Genomic DNA, 21,134 nt, shown 5'->3' on the forward strand with positions numbered 1-21,134 from the left:
CCAGCCGGTGCAAGTGGAGGAGTGAGGAATCAAACCCGGTTCTCCCAGATAAGAGAGCTATGGCTGACTCAAGGCCATTCCAGCAGCTGCAAGTGGAGGAGTGGGGAATCAAACCTGGTTCTCCCAGATAAGAGAGCTATGGCTGACCCAAGCCCATTCCAGCAGCTGCAAGTGGAGGAGTGGGGGATCAAACCTGGTTCTCCCAGATAAGAGAGCTCTGGCTGACTCAAGCCCATTCCAGCAGCTGCAAGTGGAGGAGTGGGGAATCAAACCTGGTTCTCCCAGATAAGAGAGCTATGGCTGACCCAAGGCCATTCCAGCAGCTGCAAGTGAAGGAGTGGGGAATCAAACCTGGTTCTCCCAGATAAGAGAGCTCTGGCTGACCCAAGGCCATTGCAGCAGCTGCAAGTGGAGGAGTGGGGAATCAAACCCGGTTCTCCCAGATAAGAGAGCTCTGGCTGACCCAAGGCCGTTCCAGCAGCTGCAAGTGGAGGAGTGGGGAATCAAACCCGGTTCTCCCAGATAAGAGTCTGCACACTTCACCACTACACCAAACTGAAAACAGCCATCCCATTTCCCCCCAAAAGCAGTGACCCAGCTCCACCTGGGACCCTCAGTCAGCTCACTGTCCAGATCACCATTTGCATGCAAAAACCAGAAAAACCATTTGCCTGCCATAAGGAACCAACCAGCAGGATAAGCCAATAACTGAAAACACTTTGACAACCCCTGCCGCTGACTTTCATCCTTCCGCTTCCCCCCGGCCCATTTCCTCTGCTCTGAACTCCTCTCTTCCAGAGCGCAGGCCAGTATTTGCCCCTTGTCATTTGTGCTCTTTGTCCAAATGGCAAGCACTGAGAGGAGGAAGGAAGGCTACAGGGAGAGAAAGCACAAGCTCTCCACGAGTGCATGTAAAAGAAGAAGTTTCAAACGGATGGGACATTGAGCATTCCCTTATAGTTAGGCCTATACAACATTCAAAAGCAGGCAAGGAAATCACCGCTACTGATTGTATGACTCAATATGAATTTTAGGCAAAGGGTGAGAGGATTGGCAGGAAGGGATGAGCCAGCGCTCAGCTCTCGCGGCCCTTTTTTTTTACATGCCCACTTTGGGGTCAGGAAGGAATTTTCTTCCAGGCCAGATTGGTCCATGTATCCTAGAGGATTTTTCCCCTCTAAGCCAGGGTTGTCGAACTCATTTGTTATGAGGGCCGGATCTGACATAAATGAGACCTTGTCTGGCCGGGCCGTGCGTGTCATAAAATGTAATGTCAGGCAGCAGAGATATAAACTTTATAGAGGACACAGACAAACACAAGCAAATATTTTTTAAAACCTTAAAATAAAACATGTTTAAAACATTAGCACTTGTTGGTCTTAATGGTGCCTTCTTTGTAACTCTCCTTTATGATCCAGGGAACCGGGCAAAGGAAGCTCTGGCTTTTTCCTTCCTTCCTCAGGGGAGCAAGAGCAGGAGGAGCCTCAGCCAATAGAAGGAAGAGAGGCTTGGCTCAGTAGCTCTGCTGTGTGACTGAGAGAGCCTGGAAAAGTAAGCTATTCCCCCCCGCTCCTCCCCCAGACAAGAATCTCAGACAACTGAGAGAATAGAGGCCTTGCTCTGTAGCTCCTGTGTGATTAAGCAAGCTGTGAGGCAGAAGGAAGCAAGAGAGAAGGAGAAGGAAGCAGATGACAGCCAGTTGCTCGGGGGCCTGATAGGAGCCCTCTGGGGGCCTGATTTGGCCCCTGGCCATATGTTTGACACCCCTGCTCTAAGCATAGAGCAAGGCTCACTGGGGAGAAGCAGCCATGATTTTCTGCACTGTGCAGGAGGTTGGACTGGATGACCCTTGGAGTACCTTCCACATCTATATTTCATTGTGGATGGGCATGTTTAACAAATCAGTATTATCCATACGGTGAGGATATTCACAGAGAGACAAGAGAGAGAGCAGATGAACCTGCAAAACAAAGTGAGAAATCTTGCAGGGTCTCTCCTTGAAAGGACAATTTTATACCCTCGTGTTTCCTCTTGGATGTCTGGGCTGCAAATGCTCTTCTCATGGATTCTTGTACTTAAAGAAGTGTTTCTCCCTTAGCGCCACAGAAAAATCTACAATATCAGGAACATGAGAAATAGTCACACATGGCAAAGTTCTGCAGCTGTCCTTCATACTGATTATTTGGCCCTGCATATTTTTGCACTGCACATCTTCCAACTCTTGCACCAATGCAGAAATCTACAAGACTATGCACGGGATGGAGAAAGTAGAGAAAAAAGTCCTTTTCTCCCTTTCTCACAATACAAGAACTCGTGGGCATTCGATGAAATTGCTGAGCAGTCGGGTTAGAACGGATAAAAGGAGGCACTTCTTCACCCAAAGGGTGATTAACATGTGGAATTCACTGCCACAGGAGGTGGTGGCCGCTACAAGCATAGCCAGCTTCAAGAGGGGATTGGATACAAATATGGAGCACAGGTCCATCAGTGGCTATTAGCCACAGTGTGTGTGTGGGGGTGGTGGTGGTGTGTGGGTGTGTGTATATGTGTGTGTGTGTGTATGTGTATATATATATATAATATTGGCCACCATGTGACACAGAGTGTTGGACTGGATGGGCCATTGGCCTCATCCAACAGGGCTTCTCTTATGTTTTTATGTGACACAGAGTGTTGGACTGGAGGGGCCACTGGCCTCATCCAACAGGGCTTCTCTTATGTTCTTATGTGACACAGAGTGTTGGACTGGAGGGGCCACTGGCCTGATCCAACAGGGCTTCTCTTATGTTCTTATGTGACACAGAGTGTTGGACTGGAGGGGCCACTGGCCTGATCCTACAGGGCTTCTCTTATGTTCTTATGTGACACAGAGTGTTGGACTGGAGGGGCCACTGGCCTGATCCAACATGGCTCCTCTTATGTTCTTATGTGACACAGAGTGTTGGACTGGATGGGCCACTGGCCTGATCCAACATGGCTTCTCTTATGTGACACAGAGTGTTGGACTGGATGGGCCATTGGCCTGATCTAACAGGGCTTCTCTTATGTTCTTATGTGACACAGAGTGTTGGACTGGAAGGGCCATTGGCCTGATCCAACAGGGCTTCTCTTATGTTCTAATGTGACACAGAGTGCTGGACTGGAGGGGCCATTGGCCTGATCCAACAGGGCTTCTCTTATGTTCTTATGTGACACAGAGTGTTAGACTGGAGGGGCCACTGGCCTGATCCAACATGGCTTCTCTTATGTTCTTATGTGACACAGAGTGTTGGACTGGAGGGGCCACTGGCCTGATCCAACAGGGCTTCTCTTATGTTCTTATGTGACACAGAGTGTTGGACTGGATGGGCCATTGGCCTGATCCAACAGGGCTTCTCTTATGTTCTTATGTGACACAGAGTGTTGGACTGGATGGGCCATTGGCCTGATCCAACAGGGCTTCTCTTATGTTCTTATGTGACACAGAGTGTTGGACTGGATGGGCCATTGGCCTGATCCAACAGGGCTTCTCTTATGTTTTTATGTGACACAGAGTGTTGGACTGGATGGGCCATTGGCCTGATCCAACATGGTTTCTCTTATGTTCTTATGTGACACAGAGTGTTGGACTGGATGGGCCATTGGCCTGATCCAACAGGGCTTCTCTTATGTTCTTATGTGACACAGAGTGTTGGACTGGATGGGCCATTGGCCTGATCCAACAGGGCTTCTCTTATGTTCTTCTGTGACACAGAGTGTTGGACTGGAGGGGCCACTGGCCTGATCCAACAGGGCTTCTCTTATGTTCTTATGTGACACAGAGTGTTGGACTGGATGGGCCATTGGCCTGATCCAACAGGGATTCTCTTATGTTCTTATGTGACACAGAGTGTTGGACTGGATGGGCCATTGGCCTGATCCAACAGGGCTTCTCTTATGTTCTTATGTGACACAGAGTGTTGGACTGGATGGGCCATTGGCCTGATCCAACATGGCTTCTCTGATGTTCTTATGTGACACAGAGTGTTGGACTGGAGGGGCCACTGGCCTGATCCAACAGGGCTTCTCTTATGTTCTTATGTGACACAGAGTGTTGGACTGGATGGGCCATTGGCCTGATCCAACAGGGCTTCTCTTATGTTCTTATGTGACACAGAGTGTTGGACTGGAGAGGCCATTGGCCTGATCCAACAGGGCTTCTCTTATGTTCTTATGTGACACAGAGTGTTGGACTGGAGAGGCCATTGGCCTGATCCAACAAGGCTTCTCTTATGTGACACAGAGTGTTGGACTGGATGGGCCACTGGCCTGATCCAACAGGGCTTCTCTTATGTTCTTATGTGACACAGAGTGTTGGACTGGAGGGGCCACTGGCCTGATCCAACAGGGCTTCTCTTATGTTCTTATGTGACACAGAGTGTTGGACTGGAGGGGCCATTGGCCTGATCCAACATGGTTTCTCTTATGTTCTTCTGTGACACAGAGTGTTGGACTGGAGGGACCACTGGCCTGATCCAACAAGGCTTCTCTTATGTGACACAGAGTGTTGGACTGGATGGGCCACTGGCCTGATCCAACAGGGCTTCTTTTATGTTCTTATGTAACACAGAGTGTTGGACTGGATGGGCCACTGGCCTGATCCAACATTCTTCTGTGACACAGAGTGTTGGACTGGATGGGCCATTGGCCTGATCCAACAGGGCTTCTCTTATGTTCTTACGTGACATAGAGTTTTGGACTGGATGGGCCACTGGCCTGATCCAACATTCTTCTGTGACACAGAGTGTTGGACTGGATGGGCCATTGGCCTGATCCAACATGGTTTCTCTTATGTTCTTATGTGACACAGAGTGTTGGACTGGATGGGCCATTGGCCTGATCCAACAGGGCTTCTCTTATGTTCTTATGTGACACAGAGTGTTGGACTGGATGGGCCATTGGCCTGATCCAACAGGGCTTCTCTTATGTTCTTCTGTGACACAGAGTGTTGGACTGGAGGGGCCACTGGCCTGATCCAACAGGGCTTCTCTTATGTTCTTATGTGACACAGAGTGTTGGACTGGATGGGCCATTGGCCTGATCCAACAGGGCTTCTCTTATGTTCTTATGTGACACAGAGTGTTGGACTGGATGGGCCATTGGCCTGATCCAACAGGGCTTCTCTTATGTTCTTATGTGACACAGAGTGTTGGACTGGATGGGCCATTGGCCTGATCCAACATGGCTTCTCTGATGTTCTTATGTGACACAGAGTGTTGGACTGGAGGGGCCACTGGCCTGATCCAACAGGGCTTCTCTTATGTTCTTATGTGACACAGAGTGTTGGACTGGATGGGCCATTGGCCTGATCCAACAGGGCTTCTCTTATGTTCTTATGTGACACAGAGTGTTGGACTGGAGAGGCCATTGGCCTGATCCAACAGGGCTTCTCTTATGTTCTTATGTGACACAGAGTGTTGGACTGGAGAGGCCATTGGCCTGATCCAACAAGGCTTCTCTTATGTGACACAGAGTGTTGGACTGGATGGGCCACTGGCCTGATCCAACAGGGCTTCTCTTATGTTCTTATGTGACACAGAGTGTTGGACTGGAGGGGCCACTGGCCTGATCCAACAGGGCTTCTCTTATGTTCTTATGTGACACAGAGTGTTGGACTGGAGGGGCCATTGGCCTGATCCAACATGGTTTCTCTTATGTTCTTCTGTGACACAGAGTGTTGGACTGGAGGGACCACTGGCCTGATCCAACAAGGCTTCTCTTATGTGACACAGAGTGTTGGACTGGATGGGCCACTGGCCTGATCCAACAGGGCTTCTTTTATGTTCTTATGTAACACAGAGTGTTGGACTGGATGGGCCACTGGCCTGATCCAACATTCTTCTGTGACACAGAGTGTTGGACTGGATGGGCCATTGGCCTGATCCAACAGGGCTTCTCTTATGTTCTTACGTGACATAGAGTTTTGGACTGGATGGGCCACTGGCCTGATCCAACATTCTTCTGTGACACAGAGTGTTGGACTGGATGGGCCATTGGCCTGATCCAGCAGGGCTTCTCTTATGTTCTTATGTGACACAGAGTGTTGGACTGGATGGGCCATTGGCCTGATCCAACATGGTTTCTCTTATGTTCTTATGTGACACAGAGTGTTGGACTGGATGGGCCATTGGCCTGATCCAACAGGGCTTCTCTTATGTTCTTATGTGACACAGAGTGTTGGACTGGATGGGCCATTGGCCTGATCCAACAGGGCTTCTCTTATGTTCTTCTGTGACACAGAGTGTTGGACTGGAGGGGCCACTGGCCTGATCCAACAGGGCTTCTCTTATGTTCTTATGTGACACAGAGTGTTGGACTGGATGGGCCATTGGCCTGATCCAACAGGGCTTCTCTTATGTTCTTATGTGACACAGAGTGTTGGACTGGATGGGCCATTGGCCTGATCCAACAGGGCTTCTCTTATGTTCTTATGTGACACAGAGTGTTGGACTGGATGGGCCATTGGCCTGATCCAACATGGCTTCTCTGATGTTCTTATGTGACACAGAGTGTTGGACTGGAGGGGCCACTGGCCTGATCCAACAGGGCTTCTCTTATGTTCTTATGTGACACAGAGTGTTGGACTGGATGGGCCATTGGCCTGATCCAACAGGGCTTCTCTTATGTTCTTATGTGACACAGAGTGTTGGACTGGAGAGGCCATTGGCCTGATCCAACAGGGCTTCTCTTATGTTCTTATGTGACACAGAGTGTTGGACTGGAGAGGCCATTGGCCTGATCCAACAAGGCTTCTCTTATGTGACACAGAGTGTTGGACTGGATGGGCCACTGGCCTGATCCAACAGGGCTTCTCTTATGTTCTTATGTGACACAGAGTGTTGGACTGGAGGGGCCACTGGCCTGATCCAACAGGGCTTCTCTTATGTTCTTATGTGACACAGAGTGTTGGACTGGAGGGGCCATTGGCCTGATCCAACATGGTTTCTCTTATGTTCTTCTGTGACACAGAGTGTTGGACTGGAGGGACCACTGGCCTGATCCAACAAGGCTTCTCTTATGTGACACAGAGTGTTGGACTGGATGGGCCACTGGCCTGATCCAACAGGGCTTCTTTTATGTTCTTATGTAACACAGAGTGTTGGACTGGATGGGCCACTGGCCTGATCCAACATTCTTCTGTGACACAGAGTGTTGGACTGGATGGGCCATTGGCCTGATCCAACAGGGCTTCTCTTATGTTCTTACGTGACATAGAGTTTTGGACTGGATGGGCCACTGGCCTGATCCAACATTCTTCTGTGACACAGAGTGTTGGACTGGATGGGCCATTGGCCTGATCCAGCAGGGCTTCTCTTATGTTCTTATGTGACACAGAGTGTTGGACTGGATGGGCCATTGGCCTGATCCAGCAGGGCTTCTTTTATGTTCTTATGAGACACAGAGTGTTGGACTGGATGGGCCATTGGCCTGTTCCAAGATGGCTTCTTTTATGTTCTTATGTGACACAGAGTGTTGGACTGGAGGGGCCACTGGCCTGATCCAACAGGGCTTTTCTTATGTTCTTATGTGACACAGAGTGTTGGACTGGAGGGGCCACTGACCTGATCCAACAGGGCTTCTCTTATGTTCTTATGTGACACAGAGTGTTGGACTGGAGGGGCCATTGGCCTGATCCAACAGGGCTTCTCTTATGTTCTTAAATTAACCCACATTAGAGCGAAGCTGCTTCAGGAAGCTGCACTTACTGGACATAGAAGAGAAACTCTCAGGCTGGTCGTCGCTATTTCGCTGTCAGGATCAGCTGTTAATTTTTCTTTGACTGTGATAGAGAAGTAAAAAAGCAAAAAACAGAAGTCCCGTGAATAGACAAACAGCAAGTCAGCAGACTAAAGAACAAGGCTCATAAGATTTCTCCAAAATGGAAAACTTTTAGTTATTAGCTGACAATATGGGCAGAAGCAAAAGGACAGCCACACAGTGAGTCTTCTAAAATAGATCTGCCCCGTCGTGCAAAGTGGTAAAGCTGCAGTACTGCAGTCCAAGCTCTGCTCACAACCTGAGTTCAATCCCAGCTGGGTTCAGGTAGCCGGCTGAAGGTTGACTCAGCCTTCCATCCTTCCAAGGTCGGTAAAAGGAGTCCCCAGCTTGCTGGGGAAGTGGAATGACTGGGGAAGGCAATGGCAAACCACCCCATATAAAGTCTGCCGTGAAAACATTGTGAAAGCAACGTCACCCCAGAGTCGGAAACTGGTGCTTGCACAGGGGACTACCTTTACCTTTAGATCTCCACAGTAAAGACTTTACTCCAATGTGATGAGTCAGATTGTGTACAAATAATTGCACTGAAGTGCTGTGTGTGTTACACCCTAAGCCATGGGGTTTTAGTCTTTCAGTCAGTTTGTATAAAGATGTTGAGCTGTATACTGTTCAACCTCTGTGAGTGATATGTAATATGCACTTGTGAAACCATTTCACATACAGTATTTTTGTACATTATCACTTTATTCTTCAACTTGTAGTAAACATTATTCCTAGTTATTTTGGCCATAAGCTTTTTTTTTTCTTTCCAGTTTCTTTCACGGCTTCCTCCTGTTGTATTTTTTATCAGCTGCAGGAAAGCCACACTGCTTTGGTCAGCTGGCCTATACAATGTACAGTTAACAACACGTCTCTCTTCTCTTTTTTATCAGTAGAAATTTGCATATGGCAGACATACTTAGTGCTCTAGAATGATCCGGATTCCTTATGCCTTTCGCTCGTAATCTCTGCAGCAGCACTGAAGAGGACAGCTGTTTTACAAGGTAGACTGCCATAGAATAATTCTGGAGAGGAGGGGAAAAAAGGAAAAGATAAAACCACTTTCTTATATAAAGTCTAAAATTCTGAAAGAAAACAAAAAAAGTTGCGAGATTAGCAAATTTGCTATAGCACTGCATGTCCTGTTAACAATTAATTGGTAATGAATAGGTTGCTATGTTGCAAGCTTTGGTCTGCACAGGTGTACAATTCTAGTAGTTTAAGAACATCAGAAGAGCCTTGCTGGATCAGTTCATTAGTCCAGCCTCCTGTCTCACACAGTGGCCAGCCTATTCCTCTGGAGGGCCAACAACAGGGCAGAGAGGCCGAGGCCTTCATTTGAACATCAGAAGAACCCTGCTGGATCAGACCAGTCCATCTAGCCCAGCCTCCTGTCTCACGCAGTGACCAGCCTATTCCTCTGGAGGGCCAACATCAGGGCAGAGAGGCCGAGGCCTTCCCCTGAGAAGAACATCAGAAGAGCCCTGCTGGATCAGACCAGTGAGGGTCCATCTAGTCCAGCATTCTGTCTCACACACTGGCCAACTAGTTCCTCTGGAGGGCCAACAACAGGGCAGAGAGGCCGAGGCCTTCCCCTGAGAACAACATCAGAAGAGCCTTGTTGGATCAGACCAGTGAGGGTCCATCTAGTCCAGCCTCCTGTCTCACACAGTGACCAGTCAGTTCCTCTGGAGGGCCAACAACAGGGCAGAGAGGCTGAGGCCTTCCCTGAGAAGAGCATCAGAAGATCCCTGCTGGATCAGACCAAGGAGAGTCCATCTAGTCCAGCCTCCTGTCTCACGCAGGGGCCAACCAGTTCCTCCAAAGGGCCAACAACAGGGCATGGAGGCTGAGGCCTTCCCCTGACAAGAAGAGCCCTGCTCTTGTAGTAGGAACTCCTTTGCATATTGGGCCACACACCCTTGATGCATCCAATCCTCCAGGAGCTTACAGTAGGCCCTGTTAAGAAGAGCCCTGTAAGCTCTTCATGGATGGGCTACATCAGGGGTGTGTGGCCCAATATGCAAAGGAGTTCCTACTACAAAAAAAAAAGCCCTGCCCTTCAGACAGAATTACCAACCCTCCCTGCCACCAATCTGAGGAGTGCATCCCCCCCCCAATCTCACATTCACGCTGCTTCGCTCGCTCTTCTTCTTCCTACCATCCGGCCCCCTTTAAGGAAACCAACCTGCTACTCACCCTTCCTATTTCCGCAGTCCACGAGACAATGATTGTGTTTGGTACCGTCGTGGAGAGCCGCACAAGGGAGGTGATGTTGATTGGTCTGCTGGGCCGCTTTGGTTCCACCCCATTTTTGGTTGGCGGGAGATAACCCTGCAACGTTACCACAAGTCACCGTTAACAGCTACACTGGACCCGAAAAGCGCCTTTTTAATCTTTTCCCATTCTGTTTGTCCAAAGCAAGCGCTCGCTTCTTTCTTAGCGGACAAGGTAGCGACACCGTGATAAAGAAATCCAAACAAGGCCAAGGCTCAGCGTCTCTCCGTTTTCACATCATGCGGACCTCTCCCACCAGGGAGAGAAAGATCTGCTCAGCCTCCCCCCCCCTCCCCCCAGCAGTCTGCTTTTCCCCTCCCAGAGAAAATAAAAGGCAACGGAGGATAAAACTAATTGATGGCGTTCAAGTCCCTAGCAAGATCCACCACTCACATCATGGCCAAGTGCCACTCCGGGTACAGGCAGACTGGGAATTTATTTACTTAATCTCAGAGTTGGAATGGACATCCGGGGTCATCTAGCCCACCACCCTCCAGAAACTACAGCTGTAATATCCCCAGCAACTAGGTATCCGGTTGATACTTTAAAACAGTGGTGTAGAACTCATGCCAGATCTGACATAAATGAGACCTTGTTAGGCTGGGCCGTGGTGGGCCAGGCCATGTGTGTACCTATTTAACAGTAAGTTCCAGAGATATAAACTTTATAAAGGACACAGACACAATTAAAAAAAAAAAAACCCTTAAAATAAAACATGTTTAAAACATTAGCACTTGTTGGTCTTAAAGGTGCTTTCTTTGCATTTTTCCCATGGGATCCAGGGAACTGGGCAAAGGAAGTTCTGGCTCTTTCCTTCCTTCCCGGGGAGGGGGGGGGAGCCTCAGCCAATAGAAGGGAAAGAGGCTTGGCTCAGTAGCTCTGCTGTGCGATTGAGAGAGCCTGGAAAAACAAGCTCTGCCTTCCCCTCTTCCTCCTCAAGGGAGGAGCCTCAGCCAATGAAGGAAATAGAGGTTTTGCTCTGTAGATGCTGTGTGATTGAGCAAGCCTGGCAAAGCAAGCTGTGATGCAGAAGGAAGCGAGAGAGAGGGAGAAGGAAGCAGATGACAGACAGTTGTTCAGGGGCCTGACAGGAGCCCTCCAGGGGCCTCATTCGGCCCCCAGGCCACATGTTTGACACCCCTGCTTTCAAATCTCCAATGACAAAGAATGCACAGACGACAGGTGGAAATTGTAAGCGGAAGCCAGAGTGGAGCACATTTATCCCTTTCTTGAGACAGCGATTCTATCTTTGTACCAATCAGACTCTGGCTGGAGCAGATGATTCAAATTAGCCCACTGGCAATAACGCTAATGTCCCAAAACACATGGCGGCGAGGTGTGGGGGGCAGCATACTTAAATTAGAGAACATTCACATTTCTGGATATACTCACAGGTAAGCTACATGGCTTCCCATTCACTTTCACACACAGATTTGGTGGGAAATGGTCTTCCTGGGGGCAGCTGGTTTCGGATAAGCAAAACCTAAAGACATAAATGCAAATTTCAGGCATGCTGGATATGAAATTCTGTGTAAGCCCTTTAGGAGTCTCAAATGATGCACAGCTATCTTGAAGCAGATTTGCCTTCCAAGTGGACCACAGACAACAGACAATGAACTGGCAACCACTGGGGCAGATGCAAATTCCAGCGCTCGAGATTCACACTCTTCCCAGTCAGCTTAAAACTGAATGAACGCTAGAGAGAAGTCAGCCACCAGTATTCTTTCTTGCCTGGTGTTTCCTTTTCCACCTCTCCCAACCCATTTAAACTAGTGCTGTGGCTGCAGTTGGCTTTCCCTTGCTTCTGTAAAGCCACACGTGCCAAGGATGTTCAGAGCACCGTTGTCGTCTGGGAGCCTCTCTTGCGGGTCAAGACCAGTGGTCCCCAACCTTTTTGGCACCAGGGACCGGTTTTGTGGAAGACGGACCGGAGGGGGGGGGTGATAGTTTCGGGATGATACAATTATGCACTTTATTTCTATTGGTTTGGTGTGGTGGCTAAGTGTGCAGGCTCTTATCTGAGAAAACCGAGTTTGATTCCCTACTCCTCCTCTTGCAGCAGCTGGAACGGCCTTGGGTCAGCCACAGCTCTTGCAGAGTTGTCCTTGAAAGGGCAGCTTCTGAGAGAGCTCTCTCAGCCCCACCCACCTCACAGGGAGTCCATTGTGGGGGAGGAAGGTAAAGGAGATTGTGAGCTGCTCTGAGACTCTGAAATTCAGAGTGGAGGGCAGGAAATATATTCAATGTTGTCATCTTCTTATGACTACATTGTAATATATAATGAAATAATTATACAGCTCACGGCCCAGTTGCTAACAGGCCACAGACTGGTACTGGTCCACGACTGCCAGAAGATCAGGCCCTAAGTCGTGCAAGACAGACACGTGCAGAACCCCTAAAATCAAATCCCCCAATTCAAAGTGATTACACGTCCCACACAAATTTAATTGCATCCAATAAATAAATCCATGGTTGAAAAGCTAAGCGAAGGGGAAGAGGGTTAAGCTTATTTTGGCCCAGCCTTTTGCTTTGAGATTATTATAACGGCTTATGGGCACAGCAAGCAACCAATTGGCATGCACGTTCACCATAGAAGTATCTAATAGTAAGTGGAACATTTTTTTATTTAAGTCACCCTCTTTCTTGATGAACTTAATTGCTGATTTAAATCAGTCCATCTATCCAGGGAAGAAGTTAAGCGAGAAAAGCAAAAATGAACCAGGAGCCTGAAAGCGGAGGAACGTGTCAGACTCTTGAGCAACTACTTTTATTAATATCCCACTTTCCTTCTCCCCAAGAGGCACCCAAAGCAACTTCCACCAACGGAGGGGCTGTGGCTCAGAGGAAGAGCCTCTGCTTTACATGCAGAAGGTCCCAGGTTCAATCCCCAGCCCTGCCAGGTGATGTGAAAGGCCTCCACCTGAAGCCCTGGGGAGCTGCTGCCGGTCTGAGTAGACTATACTGATCTTGATGGATTAGTGGTCAGATCCAGCATAAGGCAGCTTCACGTGCGTTCAAGAGCATCTGCTCTGCATGCAGAAGTTCCCTGGGTTCAATTCCCAGCAGCTCCAGTTAAAAGGACCAGGTGTTGTAAAAGACCTTTCTCTGCCTGAGATCCTGGAGAGCTAGCTGCCAGTCTGAGCAGACAAGACTGACTTTGATGAACCGAGGCACCTTCATGTGTGCTCGCCACAATCCCTCTCCTCCCACATTTGATCCTATCAGCAATGCTGTGAGATGGGTGAGGCCAGGGGGGGCAAAACTGTGGCTCTTTCACACACAGTGTGTGGCTCTTGAAGCCCCCATTGCCTGATCAGCCAGCTTGAAGAAGGCATTTGTTTCTTTAAGTCACTTCTCTAAGTCAAGCCAGCTGGCAGCTTGGAGAATGCATTTAAAGTTAAAGTTGCTTTCTCTTCCTTCCTTCCTTCCTTCCTTCCTTCCTTCCTTCCTTCCTTCCTTCCTTCCTTCCTTCCTTCCTTCCTTCCTTCCTTCCTTCCTTCCTCCCCTTCCTTCCTTCCAGCTTGGTGTAGTGGTTAAGTGTTCAGTCTCTTATCTGGGAGAACCGGGTTTGATTCCCCACTCCTCCACTTGCACCTGCTGGAATGGCCTAGGGTCAGCCAGAGCTCTCTTATCTGGGAGAACCGGGTTTGATTCCCCGCTCCTCCACTTGCACCTGCTGGAATGGCCTTAGGTCAGCCAGAGCTCTCTTATCTGGGAGAACCGGGTTTGATTCCCCACTCCTCCACTTGCACCTGCTGGAATGGCCTTAGGTCAGCCAGAGCTCTCTTATCTGGGAGAACTGGGTTTGATTCCCCCCTCCTCCACTTATAGCTGCTGGAATGGCCTTGGGTCAGCCAGAGCTCTCTTATCTGGGAGAACCGGGTTTGATTCCCCACTCCTCCACTTGCAGCTGCTGGAATGGCCTTGGGTCAGCCAGAGCTCTCTTATCTGGGAGAACTGGGTTTGATTCCCCCCTCCTCCACTTATAGCTGCTGGAATGGCCTTGGGTCAGCCAGAGCTCTCTTATCTGGGAGAACCGGGTTTGATTCCCCACTCCTCCACTTGCAGCTGCTGGAATGGCCTTGAGTCAGCCAGAGCTCTTGCAGGAGTTGTCCTTGAAGGGCAGCTGCTGCAAGAGCTCTCTCAGCCCCACCTACCTCACAGGGTGTCTGTTGTGTGTGTGTGTGGGAGGGGAAGGTAATGGAGATTGCGACTGCTCTGAGATTCAGAGTAAAGGGTGGGGTATAAATCCGAAATCATCATCCTCCTCCTCCCAGCTCTCAAACATCTGAGGTTTATTCTATGTGGCTCTTACATTAAGCAAGTTTGGCCACCCCTGGTTTAGGCTGAGAAAGAGAGTGGCCCCAAAGCCACCCAGACAGCTCTCATGGCAGAGTGGGGAATCGAACTGGGGCCTCTCAGATCCTGGCCTGACACTCTTAACCCCTCCAAGAGGAAATCCACTTGGAGAGCATCATGCAAAATCCATCCAAGACCAGCCACTGGTTCATCCAACCCACTCAAAAGCACACAGTCCTTCCTTGGTACATACGTGCAGGCAGATGCAAACACACACAGGCAGGCCCAAGACTTTGCCCAGAAACAAGGAGAGGGTTAATCAAAGCAGTGGCCAATTACTGTGCCAAAGGAAGTTTTTCTTCTTCCATTCCTCTCTCTTCCTTGCCCTTTCGTAGAACAAGCACAAAATCATGCAAAGAAAGCACGCGCACACACACACACAATATCCTCAACATGCATTATACACGCAGCCTGCAAAATTCAGCTTTTCTTGTCACAGAACTCATTTCCAGTCACACTGGACCACAGAATTAACTGTACCTCAGCTGGACCTGCACAGTGAAGTCACACTTGGTTCCAGAAATGTCCCTGGCAAAGACAGAAGACACTGATTAAAGTGGGTACATTTAATAAAACAACAACACAGACCTTGGGACATGCGAAGCCTATGAAGTTAAACAGACAAGTGCCAACTGGCATCAACACGCTGCCCAAACCTAAACACATTTTGGGAACAGACCAGCCTCGTCAGGGACAGTACACGCTTGCCTCTCCGTGCAGTCCGTTCTGTTCACGCTCCCAGCCTCCTAGTTTCACCCTTCGCATCAGCCCTGTTCAGAGGCAGATGTGAGGACAAGATGCCTTGGTGCACAGCTGGTGCATTTCCATATTAGGGCATCTGGCTGGCAAAAACAGGAGGCTGAAAGAGACGGGTCTGTGGTAAGACCCAAGCAGACCAGTCTGTTTGCAGAAAAGTCATGGCTGCTCCCTGTGACTTACCTCGCTTTGTTCTATGTGGCTCTTACATTAAGCAAGTTTGGCCACCCCTGGGTTAGGCTGAGAAAGAGAGTGGCCCCAAAGTCATGCAGAGAGCTCTCATGGCAGAGTGGGGAATTGAACTGGGGCCCCTCAGATCCTGGTATGAAACTCTTAACCACTCCAAGAGGGAATCCACTCAGAGAGCTTCATGCAAAATCCAGTTTGGTGCAGTGGTTAAGAGCCAGTTTGGTGCAGTGGTTAAGTGCACAGACTCTTATCTGGGAAAACTGGGTTTGATTCCCCACTCCTCTACTTGCAGCTGCTGGAATGGCCTTGGGTCAGCCAGAGCTCTCTTGTCTGGGAGAACCGGGTTTGATTCCCCACTCCCCCACTTGCAGCTGCAGGAATGGCCTTGGGTCAGCCAGAGCTCTCTTATCTGGGAGAACCGGGTTTGATTCCCCACTCCTCCACTTGCACCTGCTGGAATGGCCTTGGGTCAGCCAGAGCTCTCTTATCTGGGAGAACCGGGTTTGATTCCCCACTCCTCCACTTGCACCTGCTGGAATGGCCTTGGGTCAGCCATAGCTCTGGCAGAGGTTGTCCTTGAAAGAGCAGCTGCTGTAAGAGCCCTCTCAGCCCCACCCACCTCACAGGGTGTCTCTTGTGGGGAGGGGTGTGTGTGAAGATATAGGAGATTGTGAGCCACTCTGAGTCTCTGATTCAGAGAGAAGGGCGGGGTATAAATCTGCAATTCTTCTTCTTCTTTGACCAGCTTGGGAGGAGCTGTGGTTCAGTGGTAGAGCATCTGCTTTACAACCAGAAGGTCCCAGGCTCAATCCCCGGCATCTCTGGTTTAAAAAGAGTAGGCAATAGTGAAGAGAACGACCTGTGCACCTGCAGAGCGGCTGCCAACCTGAGCAGGAAACACTGATCTTGATGGACCAAAGGGCTGATCCAGTAGAAGGCAGCTTCATGTATTTGCGTGCCAATTAGGTGAACACAAGATTTACCAGCGCTTCCACACAACAGTCAGCTCAGAGCAAGAGCAGGCAGGCAGGCAACTCCACTTCTTTCATGCACTGCTTTGGGAAGGGAAGCTCAGGCCGCAACACAGGCAGCCGAAGCCTGGAACGTGACACACCAGTCTGCACTCCCCCTTCTGTATCACCTCAACAGCTTCCCCTGAGCTCCTGCCACTTTCCCTGCCTTGTAGGTCTATTTTCACTCCATTCTCCCTGATTCCACCCTCACCGCAAGCCTCTTAAGAAGGCTTAATGGGCATCACACACAGATACGCATCCTAAAAATAAAGAAAAATCTATACAGAGAGAGAGACAGACAGACAGAGACAGACGGACACAGAGAGACAGTCCCAGGTTCTATCCCGAGCACTGCCAGTTGAACAGGCCTGACAGACAGACAGAGAGAGACACACACACACAGAGACAGACAGAGAGATCTACTCCACTGGAAGGTGGCCACTTACATAGAACTGCTGATCTGTTGCACTTGCTGAGGGGTGAGGGCAAATGCGAAGCAGGTTTCTCGAAACCGCTGGCTGTTGTCTGACGCTGTGGGAAAAGAGGGCAGACTTGAGCGGATGTGCACAAACAAACAGCATCCAAAAGCATCCATTCAACAGACAGAAGGTTCCCCTTCTCCATTATATTCAGGGAAACGCCAGGGCATTTCTGAGAGGCCCCAAGGCACACCTGAAAAATCATGGAGACTTAAGACTGGAGCTACATTTTTGTCCATCATCCGGTGGGGGCGGGGGGGACTGTATTAATGAGATTTATCTCTGAGAGATAAAGAGTCATAATTTCCCCCAAGAAACAGAAGGCTGTTTCAAGAGACACTTATGAAGTTACAGGAACAAGATAGGCAAGGAATGGACATTTTTTAAAATGTTTGGCAAAGGTCTAAAAATAGGACTGCAAGGAGCTTTGGAAAGGCAGCTGGAAACCTCAAAGTATCAATCCGGCTGATGGATTCTGGCTTGAAGGCACCGCAACACCACCTGGACAACAACACACCGCACCAGCGTTCTAAAAATCAGTCTGTTTGCTAAAACTGTATCTCACGCTATTAAAAGCATTTTAAACTTTAACGACAATGACTTTTTACTATACTGGTCAGAGTGAAAAAAAAACTTCTTAGCTCATTCACAGGGTGTCTCAAATTCCTAGGCATTTTTCCCCCCAGCGCAAGGCTTTCTAACAGTCCGAAGTTTCACAATAATGGGACTTTGCAGTTCCAGAAAATAAACGGGATACTTTCATTCAGTACCTCCCCCCCACACCCATTAAGAGCTAAAACTTTCACTGTTCATTTATCTGCTGGATTCAGGAACAACTGCAGTTACAACGACAGCTCATATTATACCTTGCACTGGGGTCCTCCATTTCATCAGCTAAACGGCGCCTGACAAATTCTGCAATCCGGCATATGAAAAATTCATCGGAACAATATGCCAGTGCCCAATGGCCAGTCGTCATCTGCAAACTAGCCCTTTTTGAAGTCCGCCAGTTCCGTGTGGCTCAAGTCAGAAGGGGAAGTGGGGAATAACCACGTTGTTTGCCTTTTCATGAGCCTTTACAAACAAATGCGACCCACTCCCCTTTCTCATTTGCAAACTAAAAGGGACACAGACGTTATTTTTAGTTTATTTGCTTTATCTATAATCTGCCTTTGTCAGTTATTCAAGGCAGATTAGGAAGTCGATATGATAAACCGGATGGAGCGTTCAACAAAGGACGAAACAGGATTTGGGTCGTAGAACCATCCAGAAGCATTAAAAAACCGGGACCGAAGCAAAGCACAGGGGTTAACGTGACATGTTAATGATGCAAAATTACATAGTGGGATCCAAATTACAGCAAATTACACGCGGCAGCATAGACCACGGTCCCTAATAATTTGTCCAAGTCACTTTGTGAATAATTTTGCAGCCTGCATAGAAAACACTCTTGAATAATTCAGTTTTGCATCGTTTATGGGAAGCCAGGAGCAGTGGCACACCGAGGGCGGGGGTGTGGGCTCCACTCTGGGTGCAGCCCAAGGAAGGCTCCTGAAAGGGGGGGGGGGGCGGCCTTGAAGCCAGCATCATGCTGCGTCCCGCTGAATGTCTTTCTTTTTCAAAATGTGCTTCTGACTGCAGCCACCAGGGTGCAGGGAAGTCAGAGCAAAAGGCATTTCAGATCCACTCGACTTCCCTTTCTCTACGACTGAAGGAACGGAAAGGTCCCCTCTGTGCAAGCACCAGTGGTTTCCGACACTGGGGTGACGTTGCTTTGGGGGAGGGGAAGGTAAAGGAGATTGTGACCACTCTGAGATTCTGAGTACAGAGCAGGATATAAATCCAATATCTTCTTCTATCTTCTAAAACGACCTTTGCCTCTCTTGATTTCTCTCTTTTCCATACGTTTCTCATTCATTTCTCTCTTCCTTCATCTAATTTTTCTATTTCCACCTCCCCCTTTATTTTCACGTCTTGGTCTCAAGACCACCTCATCCCTATCCTGCTTGGTGACAGAAATGTATTTAAGAGTAGTATAGCAACAAACCTTTGTTCATATTATGAACAGAAGGTACTAGGTTTGCGGGGCACTGTACATTGCACCAGTCCTGTGGGGCTTGCAAAAATGAACCCTTCAGTTTCTACAGCAGAGATTCTCTGATCTGTCTCTAGTCCTCCTTGGGGGGAGGGGGGTGTTGTTTCTTAGCATCCAGTCTAGTGAAGCTTGCAACGGCTATTTTGTGATGTTCTGGCTAGTGTTAGTAAAAAGGCACTCAAAAAATGCCTTGCAGATGTCTTGAGTGGTCAGCTCTTGGCTTCAAAATGGAAAACCGATGCCCTCCCAAGTGCCAGCTTAGAGCACAAGTGCTGTGATGGAATTTTTGTTAAATCACAGCTGACTTATGGCAACCCTGTAGGGCAGGGGTATCCAACCACCGGGCCACGGACCAGTACCAGTCCGTGGCCTGCTAGCAACTGGGCCACAGAGTGAGGCAGAGGCACTGCACCGCCCCCTGCTTGCCCAGGAACGGGCGGACAAAAGAGGCAGCGTGGCACTGCTCTGAGGCAGGGAGTCAGCTTCAGAGAAAGCCAGAGCAGCCCCACCACCCTGTCTGCCCGCCTGGGACCCAATCAGCTGACCAGTGGTGGTGGGGGGGTCTTTAAATGGGAGGGGGAGGCAGACTGGCTTTCGGCTGCCTGGTTACCTAGCAGGGAGGTGGCAGAAACAGCCCCAATCTCCCCCCCCATTTAAAGACCCCCATGCGGGCAGGGATGGGGCATGGGCAGGCAGGTAGCAGCCTGGGGTGGCAAAAACCCCAGCCGAGGCAAGCGCCTAGTTTGCCTGCCTCCTCTGCCTGCTTGCCGCCGCCTGCTCCTCGTTTCCCTTCGCTGCTAAAGAAGTGGCAGCCGCCACTGCTTCCTCTCCACTCCCCTCCCCTCCCCCTGCGCAATCAGAGCATGCCCCCACCGTCAGCCCCTCCTTTCCCTTCCATTCGCCTTCCCCCCCCCCATCATAGCATGCCTGGGCAGTACCGGCCTGATCACACGGGGGGGGGGGGGGCGTGGAGAGGAAGCGGCGGTGGTCGTTTTTCAGCAGCTCACTGGTTCCCTCCCCCCCCCCTCCCGCCGTGCCAAACCCCGGGAGAGTGCAGGCCTCCCTGTAGCTTTTCTTTCAAGGGGGAGCCTTGAAAGAGCCCCGGGAGCCGGCGATTTGCCACCTGTTCCCCGGGCGTTAAAATTGGGAGCCACCCCAGTAGCCACTTTTCTTCACCCGTCTCCGCAGATATTTGTATTACTTCTGTTGGCACAATCCATAACGGCTTCCTCTCATCTCCGTATTTTTTGTATTTCATCCACGTATTTAACAGATTTCTTATATAGTGTTGAGAGAAAAAGCCATCCATTTTATTCTTTCCATAGTACATATATGCATGCCAACCAAATAAATTTCCATGACCTTCCAATACTAAAAGTTTTCTATTTAATAACGTCACCCATTCTTTTATCCACACCAAACATACCGCTTCGTGGTATAGCTTTAAATCTGGTAGTTGGAATCCTCCTCTTTCTTTTTGCATCTGTTAAAATTTTCATTTTGATTCTTGTTTTCTTCCCAGCCCATACAAACTCTAAAATCTTTCTTTGCCACTTTCTAGATTGTTTATTGTCCTTCACTATCGGAATTGTTTGAAATAAATACATAATTCTTGGTAGTACATTTTAATTGCAGCTATTCTACCTAACAGTGACAAATTGAGCTTGTTCCATTTTAACATATCTTCATCTATTCTGCGCTATAACTTTTCATTATTTTTGTAGAGATCAGTATTTTTCATTGTAATGTCCACACCCAGATATTTTACTTTAGAAGTGACTTCACACTCTGTTAGTCTTTGCAGTTCATTTTGTTTGTTCACCTGCATATTTTTAAATAAAATTTTCAATTTTTCTTTATTAATGTAAAATCCCGCCAGTTCTCCATATTTTTGTATCTTGCATAATAACAATGGTGTTACTTGTACATGATTTTCATTTATAAACATTCCATCATCTGCAAATGCTCTGCATTTATAAGTAAAACCTTTCATCTTCAGTCCTTCTATTTGTTTGTCTTCCTGAATTTGCATCAGCAAAATTTCCAGTCATTATAAACAATAATGGAAATAGGAAATTGTCTTGTACCTTTGCTAATTATCATAGCCTCTGTTAAATCTGAATTTATACAAAGTCTTGCACTGTTCAGTGTACACTGCTTTCACCATTTTTATAAAACTTTCCCCCAATC

The 21,134-nt window shown here is 48.8% G+C and overlaps 1 protein-coding gene across 1 annotated transcript in view; it reads right to left on the reverse strand.

Annotated features, from left to right (window-relative positions):
• PIAS1 (protein inhibitor of activated STAT 1) overlaps nt 1-21,134 on the reverse strand; it is a 95,445-nt gene that overhangs the window by 16,103 nt on the left and 58,208 nt on the right. The window contains exons 3-8 of the mRNA XM_060260115.1: nt 16,817-16,901; nt 14,893-14,940; nt 11,446-11,536; nt 9,976-10,110; nt 8,696-8,801; nt 7,725-7,798 (exon numbers count right to left, since the gene is read on the reverse strand). Of these exons, the coding sequence (XP_060116098.1) occupies nt 7,725-7,798; nt 8,696-8,801; nt 9,976-10,110; nt 11,446-11,536; nt 14,893-14,940; nt 16,817-16,901 (539 nt within the window). The remainder of the gene's footprint in view (nt 1-7,724; nt 7,799-8,695; nt 8,802-9,975; nt 10,111-11,445; nt 11,537-14,892; nt 14,941-16,816; nt 16,902-21,134) is intronic.

The sequence above is a fragment of the Heteronotia binoei genome, chromosome 19 (assembly GCF_032191835.1).
Source record: "Heteronotia binoei isolate CCM8104 ecotype False Entrance Well chromosome 19, APGP_CSIRO_Hbin_v1, whole genome shotgun sequence".
NCBI classification, from domain to species: Eukaryota; Metazoa; Chordata; class Lepidosauria; order Squamata; family Gekkonidae; genus Heteronotia; species Heteronotia binoei.